Here is a 26911-nt window from a genome sequence, read left to right on the forward strand (position 1 = left end):
TCCTGCAGATTTTTTGGGACTACATCTCCCAGGATTCCTGGACACCCATTTGGATAAACTTAAAAGAGATAATAAGCTAGACCAGGTTTCTTAAAGGGTGCCCTAGGACCCCTGGGGATCTCCCAAGACCCTCCTGCAGTGTGTGCAAAATCAAAATTATTTGCCAGCCTATGTTGAAAAATAATACAATATTAAAATCTCATGAAACAATCATGAGAAGCAGTATCAGCAGTGAATATATCAATTTTAATTTTTAATATGGTAAATACCTATAAATGTAAACCATACAAGCAGCTCTTTTGAGATCCTCCATAATTTTCAACAAAAGTGAGAAGGGGTCCTGAGAGCAAAAGATTTTAATAAACACTGTGCTAGATGAACCATAGGCCTGATAAAGTATAAGCAGCTTCATTTGTTCAGAATTTGTAATTAAAATAGTAATTAAAACTGCATATCAAGAAAGCCTGGATCAGTTATGTCTGTCAGCATTGCTGGCTTACTGCTAATCAAGGAAAAGGTAAGAGGTGTGGGGATGAATTCTATTGCCTTTTATAGTTTTTTTCCTGATTAAATTAGCTTCCTTCCTACACCCGCTTTAATTCTTTAATTGCTGGATCTTTGTTTAATTCCAGATATCATTAAGGTATTTCTGATTTTTAGGTCTGTTGTGATTACGTGAAATATGGGGAACCCATTTCAAAAACTTTAAAAATAATGCTTTTAAAAAATGATTAACCAATTACATAATGTAATTTCAGTCTTCCTAAGTTTTTAGAATCATCTGTGGATAGACTTCTTGTATCATTTGTTGTATTGTTTTGGTAAAGACCTGGAAATCCTGACCTTCCTCACATTTCATTCTCTGTTCTTATTGAAATATCTGTTTGAGCTGTGGTGGCTCAGTAGTTAGAATGCAGTACTGCAGGCTAACTCACTGCTCATTCCAGGAGTTCGATTCTGACCAGCTCAAGATTGACTCAGCCTTCCGTCCTTCCAAGGTCAGTAAAATAGGAAGCCAGGTTGTTGGGGGCAATATGCTGACTCTGTAAAGCACTTAGAGAGGAGGGCTGTAAAGCACTGTGAAGTGGTACCGTATATAAATCTAAGTGTTACTGCTATTGATCACTATCAACATCCAAAGCTCCCTCACCTGACACTACTTTCTTTTCTGACTGACAAGCTTATACATAATATTCAGAAATTTTCTAGTTTCTCCCTCAAATATATATCAATATAGTGATATCAGTCATAATAATTAATAGGAATCCAAAGATGTTTTGGTAACACTGATCAAGGTTTTTTGCCCTTATCAATTTCAGTGCAGACCAGAGAGGAAAAGTTCTGAACACAACAGAGATGGGGTAAGAAAGTCAGGAGGAAGAAGGGTGGTAATTGGTATACTAGATGTAATTATGTAAATTATTGAAGCCATCACCTACAAATCTAGTGCCAGCTGGGGATTAGGGAGTATTTTCAAACTTCTGACCGAGTGAAATTCTTTCTAGAAAAGGCTTCATCTCAATCCTAGAGTCCAGTTTTTTTTCCTTACCAGCAATACCTTTAAGTTATTTATTTATTAAATTTATATGTTGCCCATCTTGCTATCCAAAATGACTCTAGGTGGCTTATCTAGATTTAATTTCATATTTTTCCATCTAAAGCATTATTTATAATAGGAAGCATTCAAGGCTATCAGTTGCTTCTTTGGAGTTAAAAAAATAGTGAACAGTATAGCTGGGTGCCATCAGCATAATAATGTCCTTCCTTAGTAATTAAATAGCCTAGAAAACAAAGATATAATCCCAAGGAATAATGATATAGGTGCCAAATAGTCCACTGGCCCTGCCTTCTGTGTACATCCCAACTGGAAGGACTTGAACCACTGCAGAACAATAGCCCTAGAAGTCCAATTCTCATTAGATGGCTCAGAGGAATCCCATGATTGATGGTATTGAAAATTGCTGAGAGCTTCAAGACAACTAGCAGGATTGCACTTCTCCCAACTAATTTCCAACCAAGATTATTAGCAAAGCAAACTAAGTAATTTCACTATCATATCCTGGAAGAACCCTCGTTGAAATGAGTCTAGAAAATATATTTCAAATCTGAAGCTATGAGGGCATATACTTTTTGTCTCCTTATCAAATAGATAACTCAGGAGGTGGACTCACACAAGTCCAATTGTTTCAAGATACATAGAATACTTTAGAGAAATTTGCAAAGCTGGATTGCCACTGGAAGAAGGACTTGATTCTCAATTAGCACCAGGCTAACCTCACTCAGTGGGGAGGCATGAAGAATGACTATTCTGCACAATATTGAAAAGACAGCAGGTGGACCTTGAGATGTCCTGCTTTGTTTAGATAAGTATCACACTTCAAATGGTTGTTGGAAAAATATAGGAAGTTGAGTCAAATCTGGAGGCAGATGTTGTAGACAATAGTCATAATTTGCATGACACTTTCTGAAACAATTTTTGGCTGGCCTTCAAAGTCAATTCCATATATGACTTGCAGAATACATCAAATAGTTATGTTAAAGCATTATTGAGAATTTTTCCTTTATGGTTTCTAAAGTTGAAGAGAAATTATCCGCTTTCCTTGATTCATGAAAATTCCAAAATGGGGTTAGTAACTACGATTATAACCATAAAATTGCAACATTATTTTATTTATTCCTTTAAGGAACATTTATTCTACTTTCCAGCTACAAGTTGCTTGAGGCATCTGAGTGAAATAATAGAAAAATTAATACAAATACAAAAATATTTAGCAAAAGCAATAAAGAATGTAAATTATGCACTGATTTCCACAGGGGAAACAAAATGAAGTCAGCGGTGAGAATTCATTACTTTGGCAAGGCAAAATCTTGTCAGAACAGATCAGATTTTGGGATGTGAAAGTTCAGTAGAGAGGAACTAAGCAAGTATGTCATGGTTTACAACAGTGCAGATCTACGTCATTTTCCCATCAGCACAGCTCAAGCAGGCAGCTTTTTTGCTGCTGGCTCTAAATGGGCAGTTTGATATAGGAAGAGGAGATCCTTCAAGCAAGTGTGCAGAACTTTATGATCCTTGGGGATCCTCACCCCCAATCATGGTGTGAGAAATTGGCCATTTCTTAAACACTAGTGGTGTGGTTTTCCTTAGTTTTAAGTGGGAAAGAGAAATAGTTCACATTCCCTATCAGCAGAAAAATAGTAAAGAGTAAAATTGCAGCTTTGGGTTTCTGAAGGGCTAAGTGATCAGAACTGAGCTTCATGATGTTCTGCCTTGTACAAACTTATTTCTGAGCAAAAGCTTTTTCTTAGTAGTTGCAGCAAGGGGGTATAAGTGTATTATAGGATTATTTGGTAACGACAGTAAGATTGAAGAAGAAAGGGAGGGAGGACCCCTAGAAGCAGGAGTCTTCAAACTTGGCCCTTTTATGACTTGTGGACTTCAACTCCCAGAATTCCTCAGCCAGGCACTCTGGCTGAGGAATTCTGGGAGTTGAAGTCCACAAATCATAAAAGGGCCAAGTTGAAGACCCCTGCCCTAGAGGATAATTGAGCCATTTATTAAACCTGAATCACAGGTAGAGCTAATTAATGATTTAGGTATGGATGAGTCACAGATCCATCTGGAAGGAAACGCCGCACATTAGTGGAAAGAAAAGCGAATGGATGCCTGTCCTTGTTTTGGAATCACACCAATCTACCATTATCAGTAGTTTACGGACCACCGTTGTTGTATATTTGTGAATGGAGGAATCTCCTTGAGAGGTTGTCCAGCTTTGGATGATTGAGCAAGTGGTGCCCTGTTTAAGAAGGGGCTTTTTCCTTTGAAAATCCTGGACTTTTAACCTACTAAGAACAGTAACTTTGGGCATTTCCACAGCTTCATAGCGCCAATGCATTTTCAAAAAAACACACAATTATTTTCACTTCTGCCAGTCTTTAAAGGCAGAGTAGATAGAGAAGTCATTTTGTGCTAATGGGGGCTTCCTCCACTTGAGAGAAGGAGAGTGCAAACAGCGTTACAATATTCAGTCTCTTGGAGCAAGAAAAGGAATCATCTGACGTGCTTAGCCACCATTCCTTATTACATATAAAATCCCTCTGTGAGCAGGGGTGGTGAAATAATAAGGTATTGACAATTTTGTAACCACCCTTGCTGCATTTGGAGTGGAGGAGACTAAACATGCAGATATGAATCTCTGTGGCACATAGTAGTAGAGTCCAGGGACTTTTCTTCCAGTCTGCGTTACCTTGCATTCGCCCTATCCTTGATTGGCAAAAAGCCTCTCCACATACATAGCTCTGCCTCTGTGGCTGACTTTTACTATATCTCAGGACAAGGGGTGATTTCTTACTTTCCTTTTCCTTTATATGCAGCACGATTAGCTGGCAGGAAATTAGCTGCCCAGTACTCACGTGGCCCGGTGGCCAAGACGCCATGGCCTACAGGTTGGGGACCCCTGACCTATATTATGGGGGCTATTAATTTAGATAGACTTAAAAATTGTTTTCCCAAAAATAAGACCTGGCCTTATATTTTTTTGCTTCCAAAAGAGGCAACAGGTCTTATTTTGGAGGGATGTTTTACACTTTTACCTTAGGACCGCTGCAACCAGGCCTCCCACGCCCCAACACCTGCCTCGTCTTGGCGGCCCACTTTGATGACTGCTCACCACCACTTGCATGTATTGCCCCCAGCCTCTGTTTCACCATCAGAAGCCTTTCTGGAAGGCCTCTGATGGCAAAATGGAAGCCAGGGGGTGCCCGTGTATCAATCTGGAACTCATTTCTTAGCTGTAGAGGCATTTCTGGAAGGTCTTTGACAGCGAAACAGAAGCCGGGGGCGCCACGCATGTCAATCCGGAGCTCTTTTTTGGCTGCAGAGACCTTTCCGGAAGGCCTCTGATGGCGAAATGGAGGCCGGTGGCAATGCATGCAAGCGGCAGCAAGTGACTGCAGAAGAACTGGGCCTGCAAGGCAAGGCAGGTTTTGGGGCTTGGGGGGCCTGGCTGCAACTGTCCTAAGGTAAGTGGGTGTGGGGTGGTGGGGCAGCTCCACCCCCCTATCCCTGTCCTAGCTTGATTTTTAACTATGCGCCTTGCCCTACCTCATGCAACCAGGTGCAATGGAGTGGGCGGTGTCTTTAGGGCTCATTTTTGGGGTAGGTCTTATTTTCAGGGAAACAGAAGAATTGGATTGCTTCTGAATCAGTTTTATTCACACAATGGGATTCAGAAGGTACAAATAGTATCATTTATAACAGCTCCATGTTTTCTCAGTTTTGTTTATCTCCACCTTTTACACAAAAAGGGGGGGGAGAGCAGTGTGTCTTGATTGGTAGCACCAGGAGCTGTCCATCAGGAACATTTCCAGGTCTCTTGCTCTCTTTTCAAGGTTCACAGTCATGTGCAATCTTTGGTTTAACTACCATGAACTTAAATACAGAGAGCTGCGCTTTCTTTTTACCATCTCTTTTTACTCCCATTGCTTACTCTCCCTTTCACCATCTTTATTATTTGCCCACATATTGCTGCAATACAGATTTGTAAGGTTTTTGGGGCTGGAGAACTAGGACCTGTCTTTTGCACATGTAATTTTTTTAAAAATCCCATTTATATCCTGCCCTTCTCCGAAGACTCGGGGCAGCTTACAATCTAAGAAGCACAAATCAATGTGCTTAGCAATAGCCTTCATTCTATGTATATACCTGCTTATTAGGGCTTTCGGGGGGCCCAAGCGGCATTTTTACAAAGTCAGCTTATTGCCCCCAACAATCTGGGTCCTCATTTTACCTACCTCGGAAGGATGGAAGGCTGAGTCAACCTTGAGCCTGGTGGGATGTGAACCTGCACTAATTTCAGGCAGCTGGTGTTACTTAAGGAGGCATTAGCCCACTGCTCCACCAAGGCTCATACATGACCCTGGGACACTGTGACTGTTATAAATATGAATCAGTTGCCAAGCATCTGAATGTAAATCTCAAGACCCTGGAGATGCTGCAACATTCCAGCTGATTGGTGCTTCTTCTGGGCTCAGCAGAAGCGCCAGGATCAGCGCCGAGCTCCAACTGGAGACTGGTGCTGATTCTGGCACTTCCGCTGAGCCTTGACAGCCCTGCAGCTCCAGCCATCTCTCGCTCAGGCTTCTGCGGTGCTGCCACCGGTTCAGCTCATTCCCCTCCCCGCTACCACTTTTCTATGATGGCCGCGTACCATCTGCTAGGTGCCAATGTACCACAGGTGGTACCTGTACCACTGGTTGAAAAGCCCTGCTTTATAGGTATGATACAGAAAATGCAGTAGAGTTGGCTTCTCAAAATATTACATTTCTAAGTTTTCTCTGCTGCCTTTCAATCTTTTCATAGGCTTGATTTCTGCTGTTCGTGTCCTAAAACACAGCTGCAGCCCCAGTCTATCCATGCCAACTGGCAATGGCCTTTTGAAGCTTTTTATTGCTACAGGGCTGCTAACAGATTCCACCTTGTTCCTTTCTCAGAGACTTCATGTAATTTCTATTCCTTTAATCGATGGCTTCCTGTTCACTTTAATTACCAATTAGCATTTTATAGCCAAAGCAGGTTTTAAAGCCAAAGCAGTTTTTCCATTATTAATCTTATTTTTTAAAACCAAATATTGCAAAAATATTGTCAATAAATAGCGTTTTGCCCTTTCTTTGTATCCGGGGGAGGGGTTCTACGGTGTCGCTTATAGTCATATAAACACTTAATTAAAACATTGGTATTATCATTGTTGTTGTTATCATCATCATCATCATCCTTTGTTATTATTATTACTTTGTTTTGCATGTACACTGAGAGCTTATGCATGTGAGATAAATTTCTTGTGCATCTAATCACACTTGGCCAATAAAGAATTCTATTTGCAAGATATAGTACTACAATAAGGTTGATATATTCTATATATATGCATATCTTTTCTAGTCTTTTCTGTCATCTTTCTTTTCTAATCAAGATGACAAAAACCTCATAATATAACTATAGAAGTGTAGGTACATGAGGTTAAATTGCCCTTCACCATCCTCTGGGTTGGGGATGAAGAAAGCTTCTGTCAAACATCTCTAGGGAACACTACCCTGTATTGAAGAAGGTGAGGATAACTATTAAAGCAAATTCAGCATATCTTAAAAGCAGCAATGCAGCAAGAGCCTGCAACTTTTCATTGCTGAAACTGCAAAACTCAGCTTATAGAAATAAAAATAAATTTGCAGTAGTTGTGGCTTTAAAAAGGAAGCTGTTAAGTAAAATTACTTCTCTCTGCTAGGGGCATATTTATGCTGTTCTTTTGGGGGTCAGATTGGATTTAGCGGGTTGGTTAAGGTGCTGGATTAGGAGCGGAGAAACTTGAGACACAAAAACTAGTTGGATGACCTTGAGTTTCAGTCATTTTTTCTGTGCCCTAGGAGGAAGGCAATAAAATAAGGAACTTCTGAAAATGCTGTCTGAATGACTGTTTGGCCTTGTTCCTGTCCAGCCTGACTCAAAGGACAAAAAAAAAGTGATGTGGGAATTGATACGCGAGGGCAGAACTTTGCAGAAGACCCAAAGAATATTAAATCAGGCAGGCGGGATGATTGTTATTGGCACCAAAGAACTTTTTTTTAATTTCATGAAAAAAATCAACTAAGGAAGAAAAGCTACTGTGCAGTTTCTGTTTCTAAATACTATCCCATTATAGCAGGGTTGTCAAACTCAATTTCATGGAGGGCCACATCAGCATTGCGGTTGCCCTCAGGGGGCCGGGTGGGTATGGCCAGGGTGGGCGTGGCCTACTGGGTGGGCGTGGCTAGAGTGCTTATGGCCTACTGGGTGGGCGTGGCCAGCTCTACATCGTTGGCATCAAGGGTGCCTATGGGGGCCTGGGCAGGAGTGGGACAGATCTGAGGGTCTTTGGCGGAAGGAGGGTCTCTGGGCCAGGGCCAACGCAGTGGGGGCCGTTCCCTCACTGTTTCCAGGATGGCTTCGCGGGCCAGATGAAACCACTTCGTGGGCTGGATCTGGCCCCCGGGCCTTGTGTTTGACATGTCTGCATTATAGCATAGCCAGGTTTTTCTGTTCATGTGATTTTTTTTACAGAGTATCTGAGCATGGTCAAAATGTTATTCTGAGTGTTTCCCATGCTACTTTTATCTTTTTTCAAATTTCTCACCACTACTCTTCTGTCATTGCCAAAAAGGATGTTTTAATGGACACAATGACATATTACAGAACAAACTCGCTAGACGCCACAATTTCCATTTTTTCCCTATTCATTATACCCTTTCCCCATCCCATTCTGATCCTTTAGACTGGTATTTTTTAAACGATTAGGCTGTTTTCTGATCATCAGAAAAAATACAGCACTTTTTCATTTAGTTGTAGGATTTATAAAACCCCTCACTTCAAAGACTCTAGCATATTGTTTGGTTTTTGCAAATAACAAGAGTAATACAACACTTATATTTGGATTTTGAAAATAATACGAATAACCCTGAGAATTAATATATTTCTATAAACACTTAAATATATTGTTAAAGTTAATGATACCATACTCAGCCAGATATATATAGCACATTAACAATGTGTAAAATATACAGTACTGTCTTACTGCTCTTTAAATTGGCAGCATCGATAGCTGTAAGTTATTGTTTCATTCATATTTTATAATAAAATTGTTATAGTATGAGTATTCAATAAATTAAATAAATTATGCCTTACCAATACCATGAAGCAAATCTGTTAAAAATAGATTTTTAAATATAGTGTGTGAGCTGAACTACACTGTTTTGTAACTTTCCCAAGCATGGATAGAACATATTGGGAGTGTGTGTATAATAACTGAAGAGTGGAAAATAGATTGAAATTTCACATGAAGCTTATACTGAATTAAACTGCCAGTTTGGAAGCATCCAAGGTAAAATTTAGCAAAGCAATCTGGGCATCAATCAGTGGAAAAATGGGTTTTCGTGGGTGTTTGTATGTGGATCTTTGGTCATTCGGGTTTTTCCCCACATAGAATTGAAGGTGTAAAAGCAACGTTTCGACGGAATCCCATCCGTCATCCTCAGGCTGGTGGCTTCAGCTTCCTTCTTCTGGGAGAAGCATGTGGTAGTGGCTGTTTGTTTGTACGAAATCCCATGCACCACCTGCCCCACCACATACATCGGACAGACCAACAGAAGAATAAGTGCACGCATTGAAGAGCACAGAAACTCACTCAGAAAGGGAGAACAAACTTCATCCCTGTTCCAACACTTTGAAGCCACGGGACATGAAATTGATTTTAAAAAAACCAAAACTATCGCCAAAATTGAACATTTTAACAACAGAATTATCAGAGAAGCCATTGAGATAGAAAAACGCCCCCACAGCATGAACAAACGAGATGATACCTCTCGCCTACCAGCCATTTGGAAACCCGCCTTGATTGACAGACGAGTCCCAACCACCAAGAATGATACCAGACCCAAACCCATGATAACATCACATGACATCACCACCACACAACCATTCAAAAAGCAAATCCGAACCCACAATGATAACGACGCACAATCACAAAACAGAAACCTAACTACAGCTGCAACATCAGCCACTTTAAACCCCTCCAAACCACACAATAAGCAAACTGACACCCACTATAAAAACATGGCACCACCACAAACACGAAGCCGAACAAAAGCAGCACAACTCACCAGCTCAGGTCTAAGGCTGGCAGCTAAGACCAGCCCATCCACTCACCCCCAACCAATCAGAACACACACCCCATTCAAAACACACTCCCACCCAATCAGAACACACCTAATCCCCCACCCAATCAGAGCACACCTCCACCCACAGAACACACCCCCTCTGGCAGTTTAAAAAAGAGGAACAAACAGCCACTACCACATGCTTCTCCCAGAAGAAGGAAGCTGAAGCCACCAGCCTGAGGATGACGGATGGGATTCCGTCGAAACGTTGCTTTTACACCTTTAATTCTACGTTGGAAAAAACCCGAATGACCAAAGATCCATATATAAACTGTGTCATGAAAGAGAACAAAAAATAAAAAAGTTTGCTGCATCTCTGGGTCTCATGAACTTACCCTGTGTTTCCTGGGTAACTGAAGCCTAGACAGTCCCAGTCAACTGAAAATCCTTAATATTTTACCTTGACTGTTGTCCATAAGTTTTCTTGATGCACATTTTTGCCTTGTTTGCCATTTCATTGCCCAACCTGGACCAGATGTTTAGGAATTTGACACAATGTGTTGTAGCCTTATTTGTTGTAGACTTCATGGGAGAGGTGAGACCATGGAAGCCATGGGAGACTGAGGTGAAGAACAAAGAAATTAAAGCCACCAAATGAAGTGTTGCTGAAGAAATAAAAAATGGAATTGAAGGATAGAAAAGACTTAGCACAAGGACATTATTGTTGAAATCCAGTGATATGAGTATTCTAATTACCCCATTAAAGTTCCGTACATGGGATTTCCCTAATTTACCCCCACAATAACCCCATGAGGTAGATTGGGTTGAAAGAGGGACCACATTTGCCTGTGATGCTTCTTTACATAGCACAAAGTTAAACAGTCACTACCAGAAAACGTCATGATGACACCAATTTGTGTAGCTTTAAAAGAAGTTCAAACTCAGCACTTCTTGAGTTCTAAATGGAGCAGGACTCTAGTGAGGCTGATGGAAAGGAACAAGATGCACAGAGGTAGGAACACAATCTTTTCTTTAAAAAAAAGAGACAATGCTCCTTTAAAACAAAGGGTTTTTTCCCCAAAAAAACTTGCACAGGGGATTCTGAGGGACCTCTTGGCTCAAGAGCTAAAAAGAACATTCTCTCTCTCTCTCTCTCTCTCTCTTTTTTTTCTTCCTGAAAACAGGGAGAAGAAGATCCTGAGGAGAATCGGAACAAGGAGGACAAGCCAGATCCAGGAATCCCTGTGAGGAAAGTGGGGCGACCTGGTAGAAAACGGAAACAGCCAGTGGTGAGTGAAAGCCATTGCATGTCCAGAGATGCAAGATCAGTCACCCAGGGTGTGGATGGGAAGTTACTCTGACTGAGGCCTTTAAATAGGACAGGGGTCAGCAACCTGAAAGAGTGAAAGAGCCACTCGGAACCGGTTCCCTCACAAAAGGAAAAACTGGGAGCCGCAAAAAATGTGTGCACATGCGCGTACATGCGCACATGTGCAGAACAGGATTTGACTGAAGAGTGGAGCCAAGGCGAGATATGGACCTACCCACCATATTTGAATTGATTGGTTGAACTTTTTTAGTCCCTTTTTTTTGGATTGCACATGGCAGAGGACTGGGAGCCGCAGGAGACGGCTGAAAGAGCCGCATGCGGCTCCGGAGCCGCGGGTTGCAGACCTGTGAAATAGGAGAACCAGATAAGGGAGAGTTGGGTTAGATTCTCAGTGCTTTCTTTCTAAAGCTGGAGTTTCTAGAGTCAGCAATTTCTAAGAATAGCTTTGTGGCCTTTGTTGGAGGAAAACAGCTACAAGAAGAAAGCAACTGGTTGGGAAACTCTATATGTTTTTGCATACAGAAAAACCACAGATCCATATGCGCTCACACAAATACATGCTGTCACTGATGCCTGTAACTCCATTTGCAGCTCCATTCCATTTGTAATTCCATTCAAATGGGATAGAAACTAAGCATGAGCTGTGGTGGCGCAGTGGTTAGAATGCAGTACTGCAGGCGTACTTCTACTGACTGCTGGCTGCCAGCAGTTTGGCAGTTCGATTCTCACTGGCTCAGGATTGACTCAGCCTTCCATCCTTCCGAGATCAGTAAAAATGAGGACCCAGATTGTTGGGGGCAATATGCTGACTCTGTAAACCACTTAGAGAGGTCTGCAAAGCACTGTGAAGCGGTATATAAGTCTCTGTGTTAGCGCTGTTGCTATTGCTAAGAAGAAAAGCAACCTTGAATTAAGGAGAAGCTTCCTAACAGTGAGAACGATTTTCCTTCAGAAGTTGTGGGTGCTTCATCACTGGAGGTTTTTAAGAGACTGGACAGCCACTTGTCTTAAATTGTATAGGGTTTCCTGTTTGAGCAGGGGGTTGGACTAGAAAACCTCCAAGATCCCTTCCAGTTCTATTCTGATTGATTGAATACATGCAGCTTCAGTCTGCAAACACCTCTTGGCTGGGGATTGTGTGGACACGCCTATGACATCTGGCAAATCACCCAGCTCTTATTAGAAACAAAACTCCTCTAGGAAAATTGCAAAGAACTATTTTGGACAGTTCAGCTATTTCTAGTAAAAGGGTTTATGTTCTTGGCTCATAAACTGATGCATCACTGGCAATGGCTGAGTTTCAGCAATTTGCTGACCTAACACCTTTTCTGGGTTTGTAAGTTGGATTACAAACACGTTGCATATACACAACACGCAAACTAAAACAAAAACCAAGGTTAAAGCTAACCAAGCTTAGTGGCCATTATGTAAGATGTGGAATTGAAGTTGCCTGTAAATATCAATGAATGTATGCATATCTCTGTGCACACAAGTTTCTTAAACTGCCGTCCAGTGGTTAGTTCCCTGTATAAGTTGGAGATAAGGAGAGTAGAATTTTAACATATCTGAGTGTTAGATTGCGTAAAGTGATCAAATTTGCCAAGATGTTGAAAGTTCTTTAGGTGCCCCTTTGGGATTAACAGGGTACCCTTGAGAGGTTCTATTTCTGTTGCAAATTGGAATAGAACTTCCTCTACTGATAAGCTGTGTTTACCAAAACATGATTAACTAGGAGAGTTGCCTAGAACTGCATAGGGGTTGGACTAGAGCAGACATGTCAAACTCATGACATCACGTGACATTGTGCAGCGTATCGGGATGGTTTTGCCATTGCCAATAGGGTGGGCGCGGCTTCTGGATGACATGTCTGGCCCCCAGGCCAGCAGTTTCACACCCCTGGACTAGAGGATTTATAAGGTTATTTCAACCTGATGATTCTGTAATTTGCACAACATGCTAAGCTAGATTAGTTTAACATTGGTTAAATTGTACATATACTCTATGCATATGTATAGGAAGGTACCTTAGGGTACTGACCCGTTCTCATATGTTTGATTCATAGTTCACTCTTTGTGCAAAGCCAGGAAATGGTAATGTTGTATCCAGCCTAAGGATGAACACACCAACAGTTCCTCCCTTCTCTAGAGTATTCACCTCATATGAACCTAATTTAGTTGTCGGTGCCCAGTCAAACCAATTTTATTTCTTCAGACCTTACATTTTTAATGGGATTGATTTTTGCTGCTGCTTGTAAGGTTTATATTGGATCTACTGTGGTTTTATGCCCTCTTCTGCTATTTATAACTTTATGTATATTGATTTATTGAACTCTAGGGGCATACATGTAGCCCTTGATGAGGCACACTTCCACTTTCTCATATGTTGCTTGTAATCAGTCCATGCAATGACTGATTATTGCCTCTTCAATTGATCAGAGATTTTTAGCTCAGACCATAAGCAGTAACAGATAGAAAAAGGCATTGGTGAAATGTATCTTTCAGGATCAAGTGCAAGCAAAATACTCTTGACTGCATTGCATTTAATAGAGTTGCTAATTAATCCATTAATCCATTAGACCATAAACTAAGCAGGCAAGCTAGGTTTTCCACTATGTTAAACTACAATTCTTCCAGTTAAAACTAGTTAAGCTTTTCATGTGTGCAAATGCAGGTGTTCTTAGATCTTTAACTGACCCTGAAGAATATAATGCTATCCTTGGAGGGGGGATACTTGTGATGGAGGACTGTCTACTACTCCTCACCCTTCCTCATCCTCCCATGAACCTCAACTGGAGAAGAATCAAGTGCTCCTGGTTTCTCAAGCAAGCAAACTAAACTTCATGGTGATAAAAAGCATGCTGGTATACTGCAGGAATACCCAGAAGACAGGCAGTCTTCCTTTTATCTTTCACAGAGAATTCCATCCTTGTTGGCAGAATCTCATTAAGGTTTCTAGTATTTTTATCCAGTGCATGGGATTTCCTTCCGATCTCTGGTATGAGAACTCCTGATCCAGTTGGGACCTGTGCAGATTAGTTTCCCAGAAGGCTGCTTTGCCAGTTGGGCCATGGGAATGGCTTGCCCTTTTAACCATGGGCTCTCTACAGACTCCTTCACTTTGCTCTAGTTCTCTGCCTTGCACAGCTGCAACCTGATCTCTGGCACTGCTGCCATGGCCAGGGAAGGAAGCTGGCCACCAGCCACATGTTAGGCCACTCGGAGAAGAACTGCTGCTGCTGCTATGTTGCTGGCAGCTTCCCAAAATAGAATCAGCCTGGGCGGGGAGATTGCTATGGACATGGCAGGGAGGGAAGCAAGGTTGCTGCAAGGCTTGGAAAGGACGAGGAGAGCTGGATGACAGCCAGACTGCTGTCTCTCTGCTGCCAGAGGCAGAGACTGGAATGGATGCAGCTGCTTGGTTGGATCCCCAAATTGTATTTAAAGGGCTAGCATGAAAATGTTCTGGAAGGCTAAGCGTGGGGCAGGTGAAGTATCTAGAGTGGCCTGCCCTATTCACATAATTACGCAGAACCATCAGATATAAAGGACAAGTGAAGAGAAGTCTGATGCTTTTGACACAGAATCCAACACTCTTAATGTTCCACATTTTCACTTTTCAAGAATCTGGCTTTGACAGAGCCAGTTTGGTGTAATGGTTAAGGCATCAGGCTAGAAACCAGGAAACTGTGAGTTTTAGTCCCACTTTAGACACCAAACCTGGGTGACCTTGGACCAGGCACTCCCTCTCAGCCCTAGGAAAGAGGCAATGGTAAATCACTTCTGAAAAATGTTGCCAAGAAACTGCAGGGATTTGTCCAGGAAGTTGGCAGGAGTCAAAATTGACTCGAAAGGATCTAACACACACACGCCACCACTCCCACAACAGAATCTACAGCATGGCAGCAATATATCTGCTTATTGCCATAGCTTGGGGGGCACCTATGGTTTGGGAAAGTTGGTAAAATAGGAAAATAATTAAATGAAAGGTTAAGAAAATAACGTGTTGCTAGAAACTAACACTATATGAGAGCAAGAATTCATCGGCCAGATAAAATTATTTAAATGTTGAGAGGGGTGGGGAGATTTCAGCTGCCAGGAGTTTAGAAAGATGGATGGAAAATATTTACTGTGGGGACAAAATGAGATTTCCTCTCCTCTCATTGTCTCCAAACAGAACTTGAGGAATCTGGATGTACAATACTATGATTTGCAGATAAATCATTTAGCGGCAAATAACTTTTGCTGGTAGGTGGTGTGCTAAAGAAGGCGCGTAAGGCCTAAGGAATCAGCTAATCATCTACGTATATTTGTGCAAATTGCATGTGTCACCTTCGATGGTGACTTGGAATAGATGCAATAGGAGGGACAGGGTCCATAATGGGGCTACAGAGTTCACACCTGTATAGTTTTCTGGTGACTCAAGAATGGGTGGAGAGCACTTTTAATTTGACAGTGGGGAAAGGTTCTAACCTTGGCTCAGCTTTCTCTGTCCAGCAGAAACAGGGGCATCAGCTGTCTCTATAAGCTGGCAGGCATGGATTACTTGAAAAATTGGCAGTAGAACTAATGCTAGTAACTGTTGAAGATCTTTTGAGCTTGAGGATAAGCCACTTTTCTGCAGCTTCAACTTGAACATTGGAAATGGCCCTTTCATTGCCTTTTCTTGCTGCCCTTACGTTGGCTAACTTTCTGCTGTATTGTTCCAAATTTTAGACAGCTTACCAAAACCTCGGTCACTTGGTCTTCTGTAGTCTACCCAAACAAAAAGTGGAGACAGTAGCAACCAAAGTAACACAGATAATGTCTAGAGCTAGGCTACAGCTTGTAAACATTCATGTGGCCTATCAACTTCTACCACCTCTAAACAGAGCTGGATTATTGCACACAACCTCTAATGTTTCTGTAGTACCAAGGTTTACATGGAAAAAAAGACAGTTACGGTAAACCAGTTACTATTACTGCATTTACATGGCCTTGAAGTGCCCGTCTTTCAGCTGAACAAGAATGTGGGCTGATAAATTTCTATGGATATTTCCTTGAGATCCATTTTAATACGTTTTGAGTATTGTGCCTTTCCATTTGGAAATGGTGACATCGCTCTACTTTACAGTTATAAAAATTTAAAAGATGACAAAGGTTTTCCTCCTATTAATAACAGGTGCCTGTGCTTCATTATTTGAGTAATATATAGGGATAATATGGGAAACTTTGCAACAATTGAAGTCTGTCCCTGTTTCTAAGTCAGAAGTGGTCTGGGTCTGCACAGTTTATGACATACTTAACCTAATAGACTCCAATAAACTTGTTTTGTGATATCTTGAGGTTCCTCCATGATTTTTGAAGTTGTAGACCCATGGCACCTCAGAGAGGCCACTTGTGTTTGGTCAAAGAACTGTATTCACCTTGCAGAATCATATAACATGGACCCAAGCCTTCTCTTTCAAAAACACTGAGGCAGTCTAATAAAAAGACAGAAAAATTCATCTAATTTAGAGCAAGCAGGTTAATCATGCAAGGGGACCAGGATGTGTGGGGTTGATCCAGGATCAAGTCTGAATTCTCATAAATGACAGCCACAGGTCGTCCTTGATGTATGACCACAATTGAGCCTAAAATTTCTCTTGCTAAGCAAGACAGTTGTTAAGTGAATCATGCCCAATTTATGGCCTTTTTTGCCATGGTTTTTAAGTGAGTAACTACAGTTGTTAAGTGAATCATGCAATTGTTAAGAGAATCTGGCTTCCCCAATTGTCAGAAGCTTCCTAGGAAGTTGCAAATGACATTCTCAGGACTTCAGGATGCTGTAGCCATCATAAATACATGTTGGTTGCAAAACACCCAAAGTTTGATCATGTGACTCTATGGATGCCGCAAGGGCCATAGGTATGAGAACTGGCCATGTCACTGTTTTCAGGGCCATTGTAACTTTGAATGGTCTTTACATGAATGGTGTTAAGTTGAGGACTACCTGTAGTCCACTGACTTCGCAAGCATGGGCCGATGTGTTTCTCCCACTCTGCTCATTTGCGAACAAGAAGTGTTATGTTTTAGTTTTAAAGTTTAACTATTGGCTCATAGGAAGGCAGATTTAGAGCTGAATTTCAGCTTGCCAGCATTTATTGAGTCACCATGAATCAATCTGTGCTTTCTGAAATTTATTTTAGTCCTTCCTCTATTCATCACCTACAGAATTGCACACATGGGAACAATTCTCTTCCTTCTCAGTCAACATATGTTTAACTTCTCTTCCTTCTTTAAAAATGCCTCTTTGGTCAGTGTTAAAAGTGACCCCCACATCCATCCTTACTTTTCCATGACCTTAAAGTATCTATTGGGACAATTTCATTTCACATCTTGTGGCTAACTTCACACGACATGCCAAACCTGGGTTTACAAAGCAAGTTGCTCTGTTGATTTAAGCTGCTATGCCTAAGCAAATAAACAAAATGATTGCGGTAACAATGTCCAGATCCCTATAACACACTGAACCACAACATAGCCTATTTTAGTTTATTGCCTAAGTTGAAATTCTTGGCGCTTTTGTGATTCACAGTTCCTTGTTTATAAAATACGAACAATAGCAGAATGTTCTGGATTTTAAGGCCATCCACAGTTGAAGTTGAGCTTTGGTTTGGATATTATCTGTGCTGCTACCAACGCATGGCAGTTTTGAAGTTCCTCTGGGGCCTGCGTGTGTGTTTCAGTTTCTGAGGAAGTGTGTCTTTGATAAGGAGGGGGCCGGTTCCTCTGCAAAGCAGGACAGGAAACCTGCACTGCTAGGAGCTGGTGTGGACAGGTGGCGTGCAGAACCTTTTCTTTCTGGCTGGAGGGAGAAACCCCAAGGGCTGCTGCCGGGTAAGACACATTGACAATCTTCTTGAGTTTGTGGAGGTTTCATTCTCAGATTAAATAAGGAACACTAACAAGTTTTTAAAAGATCACTAGGAAACAATTACCTCGCACACACTCATTTGTCACTAGGGCAAGACACAAGGCTAATATATAGCTTGCCTTTCTTTCAGGAGCTTCAGGTGGCAAATAAGTCTCTCTCCTCTTACTTTCCCTATAACAAGACTGTGAAGGAGGTTGAACTGAAAGAATGACCAGCCCAAAGTCACTCAGTGACAATGATTGAAGGTGGCCTAGAATTTGGGACTGCTAGCTTTTTCTCCATCACCTTAGTCTACATTGATTCTCCTGGGCCTTGTATAGTTGCATTGTGTTGGAAGATTTTCGAGCGCAGCTGGAACAGCATCGCAAAAAGCTTAAGGCCACATGTAGTCCTAGTGCAGCTGTGTGAAACAGGGCTGGTGAAAAAAATACTGCTTAATAATACTATTAAGTAGTAAAGGGGGCACAGGACATGGAGCTGTCACCATGACTGTACAAGTTGTTTGTGAATCACAGCCTGCTCCTTGGGTCTAGCTCTAGAACTGCCCCGATGCTAGATCTGTGTGAGAACCTGATAGACCCATTTGTGCCTAACAATAATCAAATATGGGTCCACCTTCCCTATTGCTGTTCCTTCATTTTGTGGGTAAAAGCTAACTTGCATAGGCACGTTCATATTCCTAGCTTTAGCAAGCATGTTGGTCTCACAAATTGTAGCACAGCCTGTTAGAATAGAAGTCAGACATTTGCAGCCTAGCTGTTAGGCCTAGTTTTGATAGATAACAGCTATCCAGAGGTTTATCCATCGGTAATCCTACCTGAGGGACGCGGTGGCTCAGTGGGTTAGGATGCTGAGCTTGTCGATCAGAAGGTCGGCAGTTTGGCGGGTCGAATCCCGAGTGCCGCGTAACAGAGTGAGCGCCTGTTACTCGTCCCAGCTTCTGCCAACCTAGCAGTTCGAAAGCACGTAAAAATGCAAGTAGAAAAATAGGGACCACTACGGTGGGAAGGTAACAGCGTTCCGTGCGCCTTTGGCATCTAGTCATGCCGGCCATATGTCCATGGAGACGTCCTTGGACAAGCACTGGCTCTTTGGCTTTGAAACGGAGATGAGCACCGGCCCCTAGAGTCGGAAACGACTAGCACGCATGTGCGGGGGAACCGTTACCTTTTTAATCCTACCTGAAAACCTTATAAACCAGGGGTCTTCAAACTTGGCCCTTTTATGACTTGTGGACTTCAACTCCCAAAATGGCTGAGGAATTCTGGGAGTTGAAGTCCACAAGTCATAAAAGGCCAAGTTTGAAGACCCCTGTTCTAAACTGATACACTTCATGGATTGATTTGGGACCGTGTTGAGATATGCTCTCCGCCTCACTGTGTTCCCAGCTCCTCATCTTGTCCTCAGTGCTTGACAGAATGCATGCTAGTTTTCTGCACAGTTTTGGCTCAAATTTAATGAAAAACTGTTTACCGGTTCAGATAATTTATTAAGCTTATCATTGCATTTTTTCCATTGGATGTCAGTAAGGCACACATTTTGTCTGTGAACACAAGGTGGTGGTTAAGTAAACCCTAGTTTCTATGAGATTGGGTGCTGATAGATAATCTTTGTTGCAATTCTTCAAGGAAGTTTGTTATTCCTAGTGCTTGTTAACATGAGATTCAATCTATCCTGGATTACTACCATTTGAAACAGAAGGGATTGGTAGGGTGCTGTTCTGTCCTTCAAATGTTGCCACTCAATATCCAGAGAGCCCAGTATAAAACGCAGGCTGCCAGCTCTGTCATTGTCATGAACTTGTTTGTTTGCTACTGTGAACACAAAATGTTGAACTGGTATACATTTGAAGCCCTTTATGACTGCATGTCAGCATCTCTCAGCATTGTTTCCCCTTCCTGTAAAAGAAATAGGTGGAACATTTGCTGTCAGGCAATTTGCAGGGTGTTCAGTAGTCATAATATCCAATATCCTTTTTGGGTCTCTTGCTCTCCCTAAGCTACCATACTTAGGGCAAGGCCTACATTTCTCTCTAGAAGAATATGCTTTTTTAGGTGTTAGTTTTACTTCTGTTTATCTCATTAGAGCGATGGAGAGAGCAGGGGAAATTCCCTTGCAAGGTCTCTGTGTAAACTGTGGTGAGTCGTGTTATATAGTTGCCATTAATAGGTGCATGTTGGGAATTCACCACTTCAGTCTACTACTTTGTCCACATTAATATGCTTAAACGTATGTGGTGAAATAATTGCTTCTTAATATTCAGATTTAGTGTTGCTTCTCCCTCCTCACAAAGATAGGGTAAGATTGCTAGAAACATTTTAGCATAGCCTTGAGATAGAACCCATGAAGGTGGTTGAAGCTTAGTCTGGCCTGATTATTTGGGATGCATTGGATCCTGATAAAATGGACAGGATTTTTGGAAATATTAGCTCAGCCACCTGTGTTGGAATCAGGTTTCTCCTGGTGAGCTAAGGTTTCCTTGGATATATCATGTTGTGAGATCCTGATAGTGGTGAATTCGTTCTTGAGAAATGAATTCCACCACTGCTTATATAGAGGCATTTGGTTAGCCCTTCCTCAAAAAACTATTGCTCAAGGCAATGATTTTGGATAATTATCATTATATACGTAGTGGTTGTACAGCAGCTTCAGGAAATCCCATAGGAAATACATTATTTGGTTCCTTTTCAGTACAGTTTCAGACCTAAACATGAGACTGGAACATCATTAACTATATTTGTGGATGGTGGAAGATGCTGGAGGTTGTCTGTGCATCCTGACTCTTGATTTGTCAGTGGTTTCTGATATCATCAATCATAGTATCTTTCTAGCCTGATTCCAGGGATTAGGATGTACATTTTTACATTGGTTATTTTTCCTTTCTCTGGGGCTGGTTCTAGTCAGTTTTGTGGGGTGCAGTGGTAGGAAGGTCTTCAGGGCTTGATGTTCTCCCCATTCCTGTTTATCATCTACAAGGAGTCACTGGATCAAGTCATTTGATGTCATGGATGAGATATCTTCAGTATTCTGATGATACCCAGTTTTACACCATTGCCCCAGGTTAAGTAATGCTGTAGAGCAAACATGTCAAACTCTCGATGTGATATGACGTCACGCAACATATCGGGACGGTTTTGCCATTTCCGGCAATGGGGTGGGTGCAGCTTCCGTATGATGCATCTGGCCCATGGGCCAGCAGTTTGACATCCCTGCTGTAGAGGTTCTTTTAGAACAGGAATTATTTTTTGGGGGGGGGAAGAGGGAGTCTGGATGGGAAAGAACAGATCCGTAAATTTTCATCTTTGCTTCTGGAGAGGGTTGCACCAGTGTATAACTTGAGGATCCTCCTGAACTCATAATTCCTGTTCTAAAAGCAGCTGGTAGCTGTGGCCAGGCGGTTTTTTTTTTTACAATTTTGTTTTGTGCACTAGTTGCATCATTTTGTGGACCAGAAAGAACTGCTTGCAGTCACTTACGCTCCATCTCCCAAGTGGAATACTGCAACACACTTTCCATGGAACTACCCTTGAAGGTCATCCATATGCTGTGGGTGTCCAGAATTCAGCAATGCGAAGAATTACAGGCACAGTTTGATACATGTTATATTTCTGCTATGTAAACTGCACTAGCTGTTAGTGTATTTCCAGGTGGAATTCAAGGTGCTCGTTGTCACCTATAAAGCCCTTCATGTCATGGGACTGCATTATTTGTAGGACTCCCTGTTGTTAATTGTTTCTATCCATCCTACTGGATTTGACAGAAGGGCACATTCCAGGTCCCTTCAATTAAAGGCTATTAACTTTTGGGACTTCAGAAGTCTGCCTTTTCTCTTGCACTGACTGCCTTCTGGAAGACCACAGCCCCAGAGATTAGATTTGGCCCCAATCTGACTGGCCTTTCATAAAGCTTTGAAGAACCTAGATATGCATCAGGACCTGGGGGTCAGGAGGATAGATGGCTCATTTAGAGGGCTTTGTTGATAGTTTTGTCTGGGATTATCCTTGGTAATCAATGTTGTTTTTTAAACTCTTTGTTAATATTGCTTTAATGAGTTGTTCATAGTTGCAATAGCAAGATGGGTGGTGGTATACATTGATTAGATAGACAGACAGACAGAATGTCCAGTTAGAGATTATTATGGGACCTCTGAAGGCACAGGTTGTTTCCTTTACTCTCAAATGATAACAGTTTGTGAATGTGGATGAAACTCTTCATTCTCATATTAGAAAAAGTGGTAAGTGCCATGGCAGAACTTTTGTCTGTTGAACTGGCTCTGTTTTGCCTGTAGAACTGCGTGGATGGGCAGATATTATTTAATGAGTTCACTGGTTAGCAATTGTTAAGAGTTTGTCGTCTTTTATGTTGTTAGAACGTGATCCAGAACTGTTATCCTGGGAGCCTTTTTCAGTGCTTGCTATGGGTTGTGCTGTGTAGGATATGTTGTATATCCTAGACATCTCCTTCCCATCACACTAAATTTAAGATAGCAAATGGAATTAAACAACAGGGAAAGGAAATGAGGGCAGCATAACTTGAAAAGCATGGAAGTTATTTGAAGATACTAGCAGCCTGCCCAAAAGTCAAAGACCATCTTCTTACAAAGTCATAGAATTACAAACTTTGGGACTCTCCCCACTTGCTCCCAACCATAGCATGAACAAGTCCCAATAACTTTTTTTCCTATTGTGTCTTCATCAAGTTGCATTCCTTTCATCTTTAACCCATACCTGAGGCAGCTTAAAGGTATCCTTAGTTCTTCTGGTGTTAAGATACAGTTTTCCCCTTTAAGCAGGCATCAAGCTATGGCAGTTTTGCCTTGGTTGTTATCTAAGGTATTTTACTAGCCACTTATCAATATCACAAAAGAAATAACACCTAGGGTTGAGATCAATTTGGTATCGCCCATTTTAATCTGTGGTACTGTACCCTGCCCTCTGGTATCCATGCACTGTCTTCCAGGACCATTCTGCATTGGGAAATGGGATCAGCCAATTATTTAAACTCTTGCTTTCCTCCTCCATTCATAAGATCCCCAGAACAAAGGCTTAGATCAGTCTAAACAACCATTAGACCAGTGGTACCATGTCTATGTCAGCATGGTAAAGTGGGAGAGAAAACGGCTCTCTATTGTTTCATGTCTCATTCTTTCTGCAACTCAGCTAATGTTGACTGCTTTTGAACATGTCTGAGCACTTTTCTTAAATATCTCTTCTTGGGTCTTTCCCCATTTTTTTGAGTCAGTGGAAGTGTAGCTGTTCATTTATTGATCTTGAAGCATTTTGCCATCTGTCTCTTTCTGCCTCACCATGTCAACGTTTACATATCTTTTCCACCAGTTAAGAGTGTCTCATCCTATACCAATGGATTTTATTTCTTTTTTCCATTTAAATCATTTATTTCTGTTAAATTTCATCATTATTTTCAGTCCCCCTCCCTGACTTAACAAATTTTTGAATTTTGTTCGTGTTCAAGAGTATTACCTCTATTCTAGCCATATCTGTGTTATCTGCAGATCTGATAAATGTTCTCACTACCTCTTTATCCAAGATTAATGTGCATGTTGGAAAATTACAAGTTTGAGGATCAAACACTACTGCACCCACCTTGGTACCTCTCTCCAGTGTGCTGTAAATTATTTGGCACTCTTTGAATATGGTTTTCATGCGCACTGGGGAATCACCAAATAGATATGCCACCCAGTTCATACTAGCTTGCAGATCAGAAAGTCATAGAGTATTTTGTGACATGCTTTGCTAAAGTTAAAATACACTATCTCTACGGCATTCCCATGATTTTCTAAGGAAGTTATCTTGTCAAAAAGGACAAGGTTAATCTGGACAAATCTATGCTGACATCCTGTGATCACCACATTATTTTCAGGGTACTTAAATCAAATTTATCTAGACATTTCTTGGGTATTGATATCAATAGATGTCTCTTAATTGGATTTCTGTCAAGCACAAGTTGGATTTTGCTCTTCACCATTGTTAGGTGGAGTGCATGTCCTTTTTGGGAAGACTGAGTCAAAATAAAAATTGTTGTAGTTTTGCTTTGTTACCAGTTAGCAGGAGGATATCTAAAGGAATGTCATATAAAGGAAAATGTTTTTTCTTATCCAAGAGGATAAAACCAATGGATTGAAACGAATGAATAATAGATTGTTAGCCCTCCTGGGTAAACCAGACAAGAAACATAACTAGATGAGCTAAATCTTTTTTGTGGTAAAGGTACATTAACAGAATCTTACAAAACTGAAGGTACAACTTGTTATCACTGTTTTAACTGTCAAATCAATTAGGGTGGATTCTTCCTAATTTTCTTTCTCTGACCATTAAGCAATTGTGAGGTCCCCCGTCTCTTGCCTGATCAATCCCTAGGCCCCCAAAGTCATTCCATTGCATAGATTCAGGTTATATCTTAGGAAAAACTTCCTAACCATGAGACAGAAATGTTGATCAACCGTTTCACACATGTCACGATATCTTCCCCTTTACTGTTGGTCTTCAAGCAGTGAATGGCTAGCCTTCTATCTCAAAATATTAAGCAGAGGGTTGGGCTAGATGAATTTACCTTTTAATTCATAGAATCCTATTTAATTCCTATCTAGTGGTAAAGGCATCAGGCAAGAAATCTGGAGGCCATGAGCTTTAGTTGCAGGTTAGGTGTGAAAGCCAGCTGGTGATTTGGGCCAGTCATACTCTCTCAGCCTGACTTGTCTCATAGGATTGTTGATGTGGGAAAAATAGGTGGAGGAAGGAGTATTAGCTGTGTACTGATTTGAAATAAAGGTGGGATAAAAATTGCCATTTCTGCCAAGATTGAATATCTGGTTGAGTATATAGCATATATTCCTTCATCTCCGGAAGCCTAATAGCTTAACAGTTACCTAGTAAATACGAAGAAGCAAAAGAAGGTCTCTAGGAAGGAATTGGGGCTGATGCAGACTGACAGTATGCAAGTGATGTTTGTGCAAGATGAATCTGTGACTAGCAGCAGAAAAATGTGATTTTGAGATGATCTTAATTCACTTGGCTTTAGCAAAGGTGATTGAGAGAAGAAGGCAGCCCACGGAACTATTGCAGAAATAAATATGGTATAGATGGGGAATCCCATTTGGCTCTTGACACCAAGCAATTACTTCAGTAACATCAAACGGTTTATTTCCTCATAAAATCTAGTTTAGATCCAAAGGAAAACAAGTTTAAGAGAAAGGAACAAATGGTTAGTGATAAAAGGAGTTATCAAAGCATCCTCCAAGAACTTCTCCATTTCTTTTCTTTTTCCAATGGCCGTATTCAGATAGGAGGCAATACCTTTAGGCTGACAAAACACTGCTATTCCTGCACCTTGCAAAATCCTGTTTCTCTCTCAATTGCAATGGATCTAGACGGTATTCTCCCTTGCATAAAAGTGCAAGACGTACTTACTGTTTTTCCCCATTAAGGGCTTAAACTGTCCTATTCAGTTTAAAGATTGCTGAGACCTCTTACTTCTAAGCCATGAAGGTTTTGTTTTTTTGCAGTGTTTCATAACCAAAGGCAGCAACAGAAGACAAGTCTACGTTTTATCCATCAATCATTAATTTATGAGATGTGGGCATTCCTCAACTTTATTCTCTATTATAAACAAACAAAAATACCCATTCTTCAATAAAGATGATTAGAGGACTGGAGGCTAAAACATATAAGGAACGGCTGCTGGAATTGGGTATGTGTAGTTTAATGAAGAGAAGGGTGAGGGGTGACATGATAGCAGTGTTCCAATATCTCAGGGGCTGCCACAAAGAAGAGGGAGCCAAGCTATTCTCCAAAGCGCCTGAAGGCAGGACAAGAAGCAATGGATGGAAACTAATCAAGGAGAGAAGCAACCTAGAACTAAGGAGAAACTTCCTGACAGTTAGAACAATTAACCAGTGGAACAACCTGCCTCCAGAGGTGGTGAATGCTCCAACACTGGAAGTTTTTAAGAAGAGACTGGACAGCCATTTGTCTGAAATGATATAGGGTTTCCTGCCTGAGCAGAAGTTGGACTAGATGACCTCCAAGGTCCCTTCCAACTTTACTATTATGATTAGTGGTAGCTGAAACAAAATCTCTTCCTTAATTTCACAGGGACTTTTAAATTGGGCTTTTTAGAGAAATCTAAACCAGTTTTTCAGATCATCTGGTCCTAAGATACATATTTAGGGCTTTAACAGTTTATTTACTTATCACATTTAGAGGCTGCCCATCTCCCTCATAGAGCCACAGTTACAAGAAGCACTTTAAATCCCCAAACAGACTGGAAGCTAGTACAATTGACAAAGCATAAACCTAACATAAATCTAATCATCCACCTTCAGTGGTTCTATTTTTCAGAGCTTTTTTTTTTTAAAAAAAGTGAACCCTATGCAAGAGTTTAAAAGGAAAATTGTCATAACATGGGTCCAAGGCACCTCTAGTTACATACAGTTGTAGATAATTTATCAGTAAGATTTGATAAAAGGTACTTAAAAATTATTCTTTCTACATATTTTAACCCATGGGAAATCTTTATTCATCTCAATTGTAATTCAAAATACACCTTGTTTCAATTTATCAATGCAAATTATTTATTGTCAGCACTTTACAGATTATTACAATATGCTTACATTTAATCCTTAATGTAATTATATAAATATACTACCTCTTTTTCCTGAATTTCTTTCCCTCATATCTCACAGCTAGCAGTAGTTTCTTTCTTATTCTCCTTACATTGTGTGAGTTTATTTAACAGCTCAGGATAACAATCCATGCAATTAATGGTGGGGGTTTGGTTTACAAAAGCATATGCTACAGTTTGTTACTCTTTGTGGTGCAGGAAGATTTGTTCTTGTTTACATGTGAAGCAAATGTTTTCTCATTAGACAGCAGGGCTCCTTCACAGATCTGTCAAGGTTTGCCTTAGATGGGATTTATAGAAGCTTGATGGCTTCTTTTGTCCTGGGGTCTTCTTCCAGATACAGGTGTGAATGACTTCAGCTATTTTTCA

The 26911-nt window shown here is 41.1% G+C and overlaps 1 protein-coding gene across 7 annotated transcripts in view; it reads left to right on the forward strand.

Annotated features, from left to right (window-relative positions):
• DNMT3A (DNA methyltransferase 3 alpha) overlaps nucleotides 1-26911 on the forward strand; it is a 119353-nt gene that overhangs the window by 20742 nt on the left and 71700 nt on the right. For all 7 annotated transcript variants that reach the window (XM_083360585.1, XM_083360588.1, XM_083360589.1 and 4 more), the window contains exon 3: nucleotides 10866-10970. In XM_083360585.1, coding sequence (XP_083216711.1) covers nucleotides 10866-10970 — 105 coding nt within the window. The remainder of the gene's footprint in view (nucleotides 1-10865; nucleotides 10971-26911) is intronic.

This window comes from Vipera ursinii (genome assembly GCF_947247035.1).
Source record: "Vipera ursinii genome assembly, chromosome: 1".
Lineage (NCBI taxonomy): Eukaryota > Metazoa > Chordata > Lepidosauria > Squamata > Viperidae > Vipera > Vipera ursinii.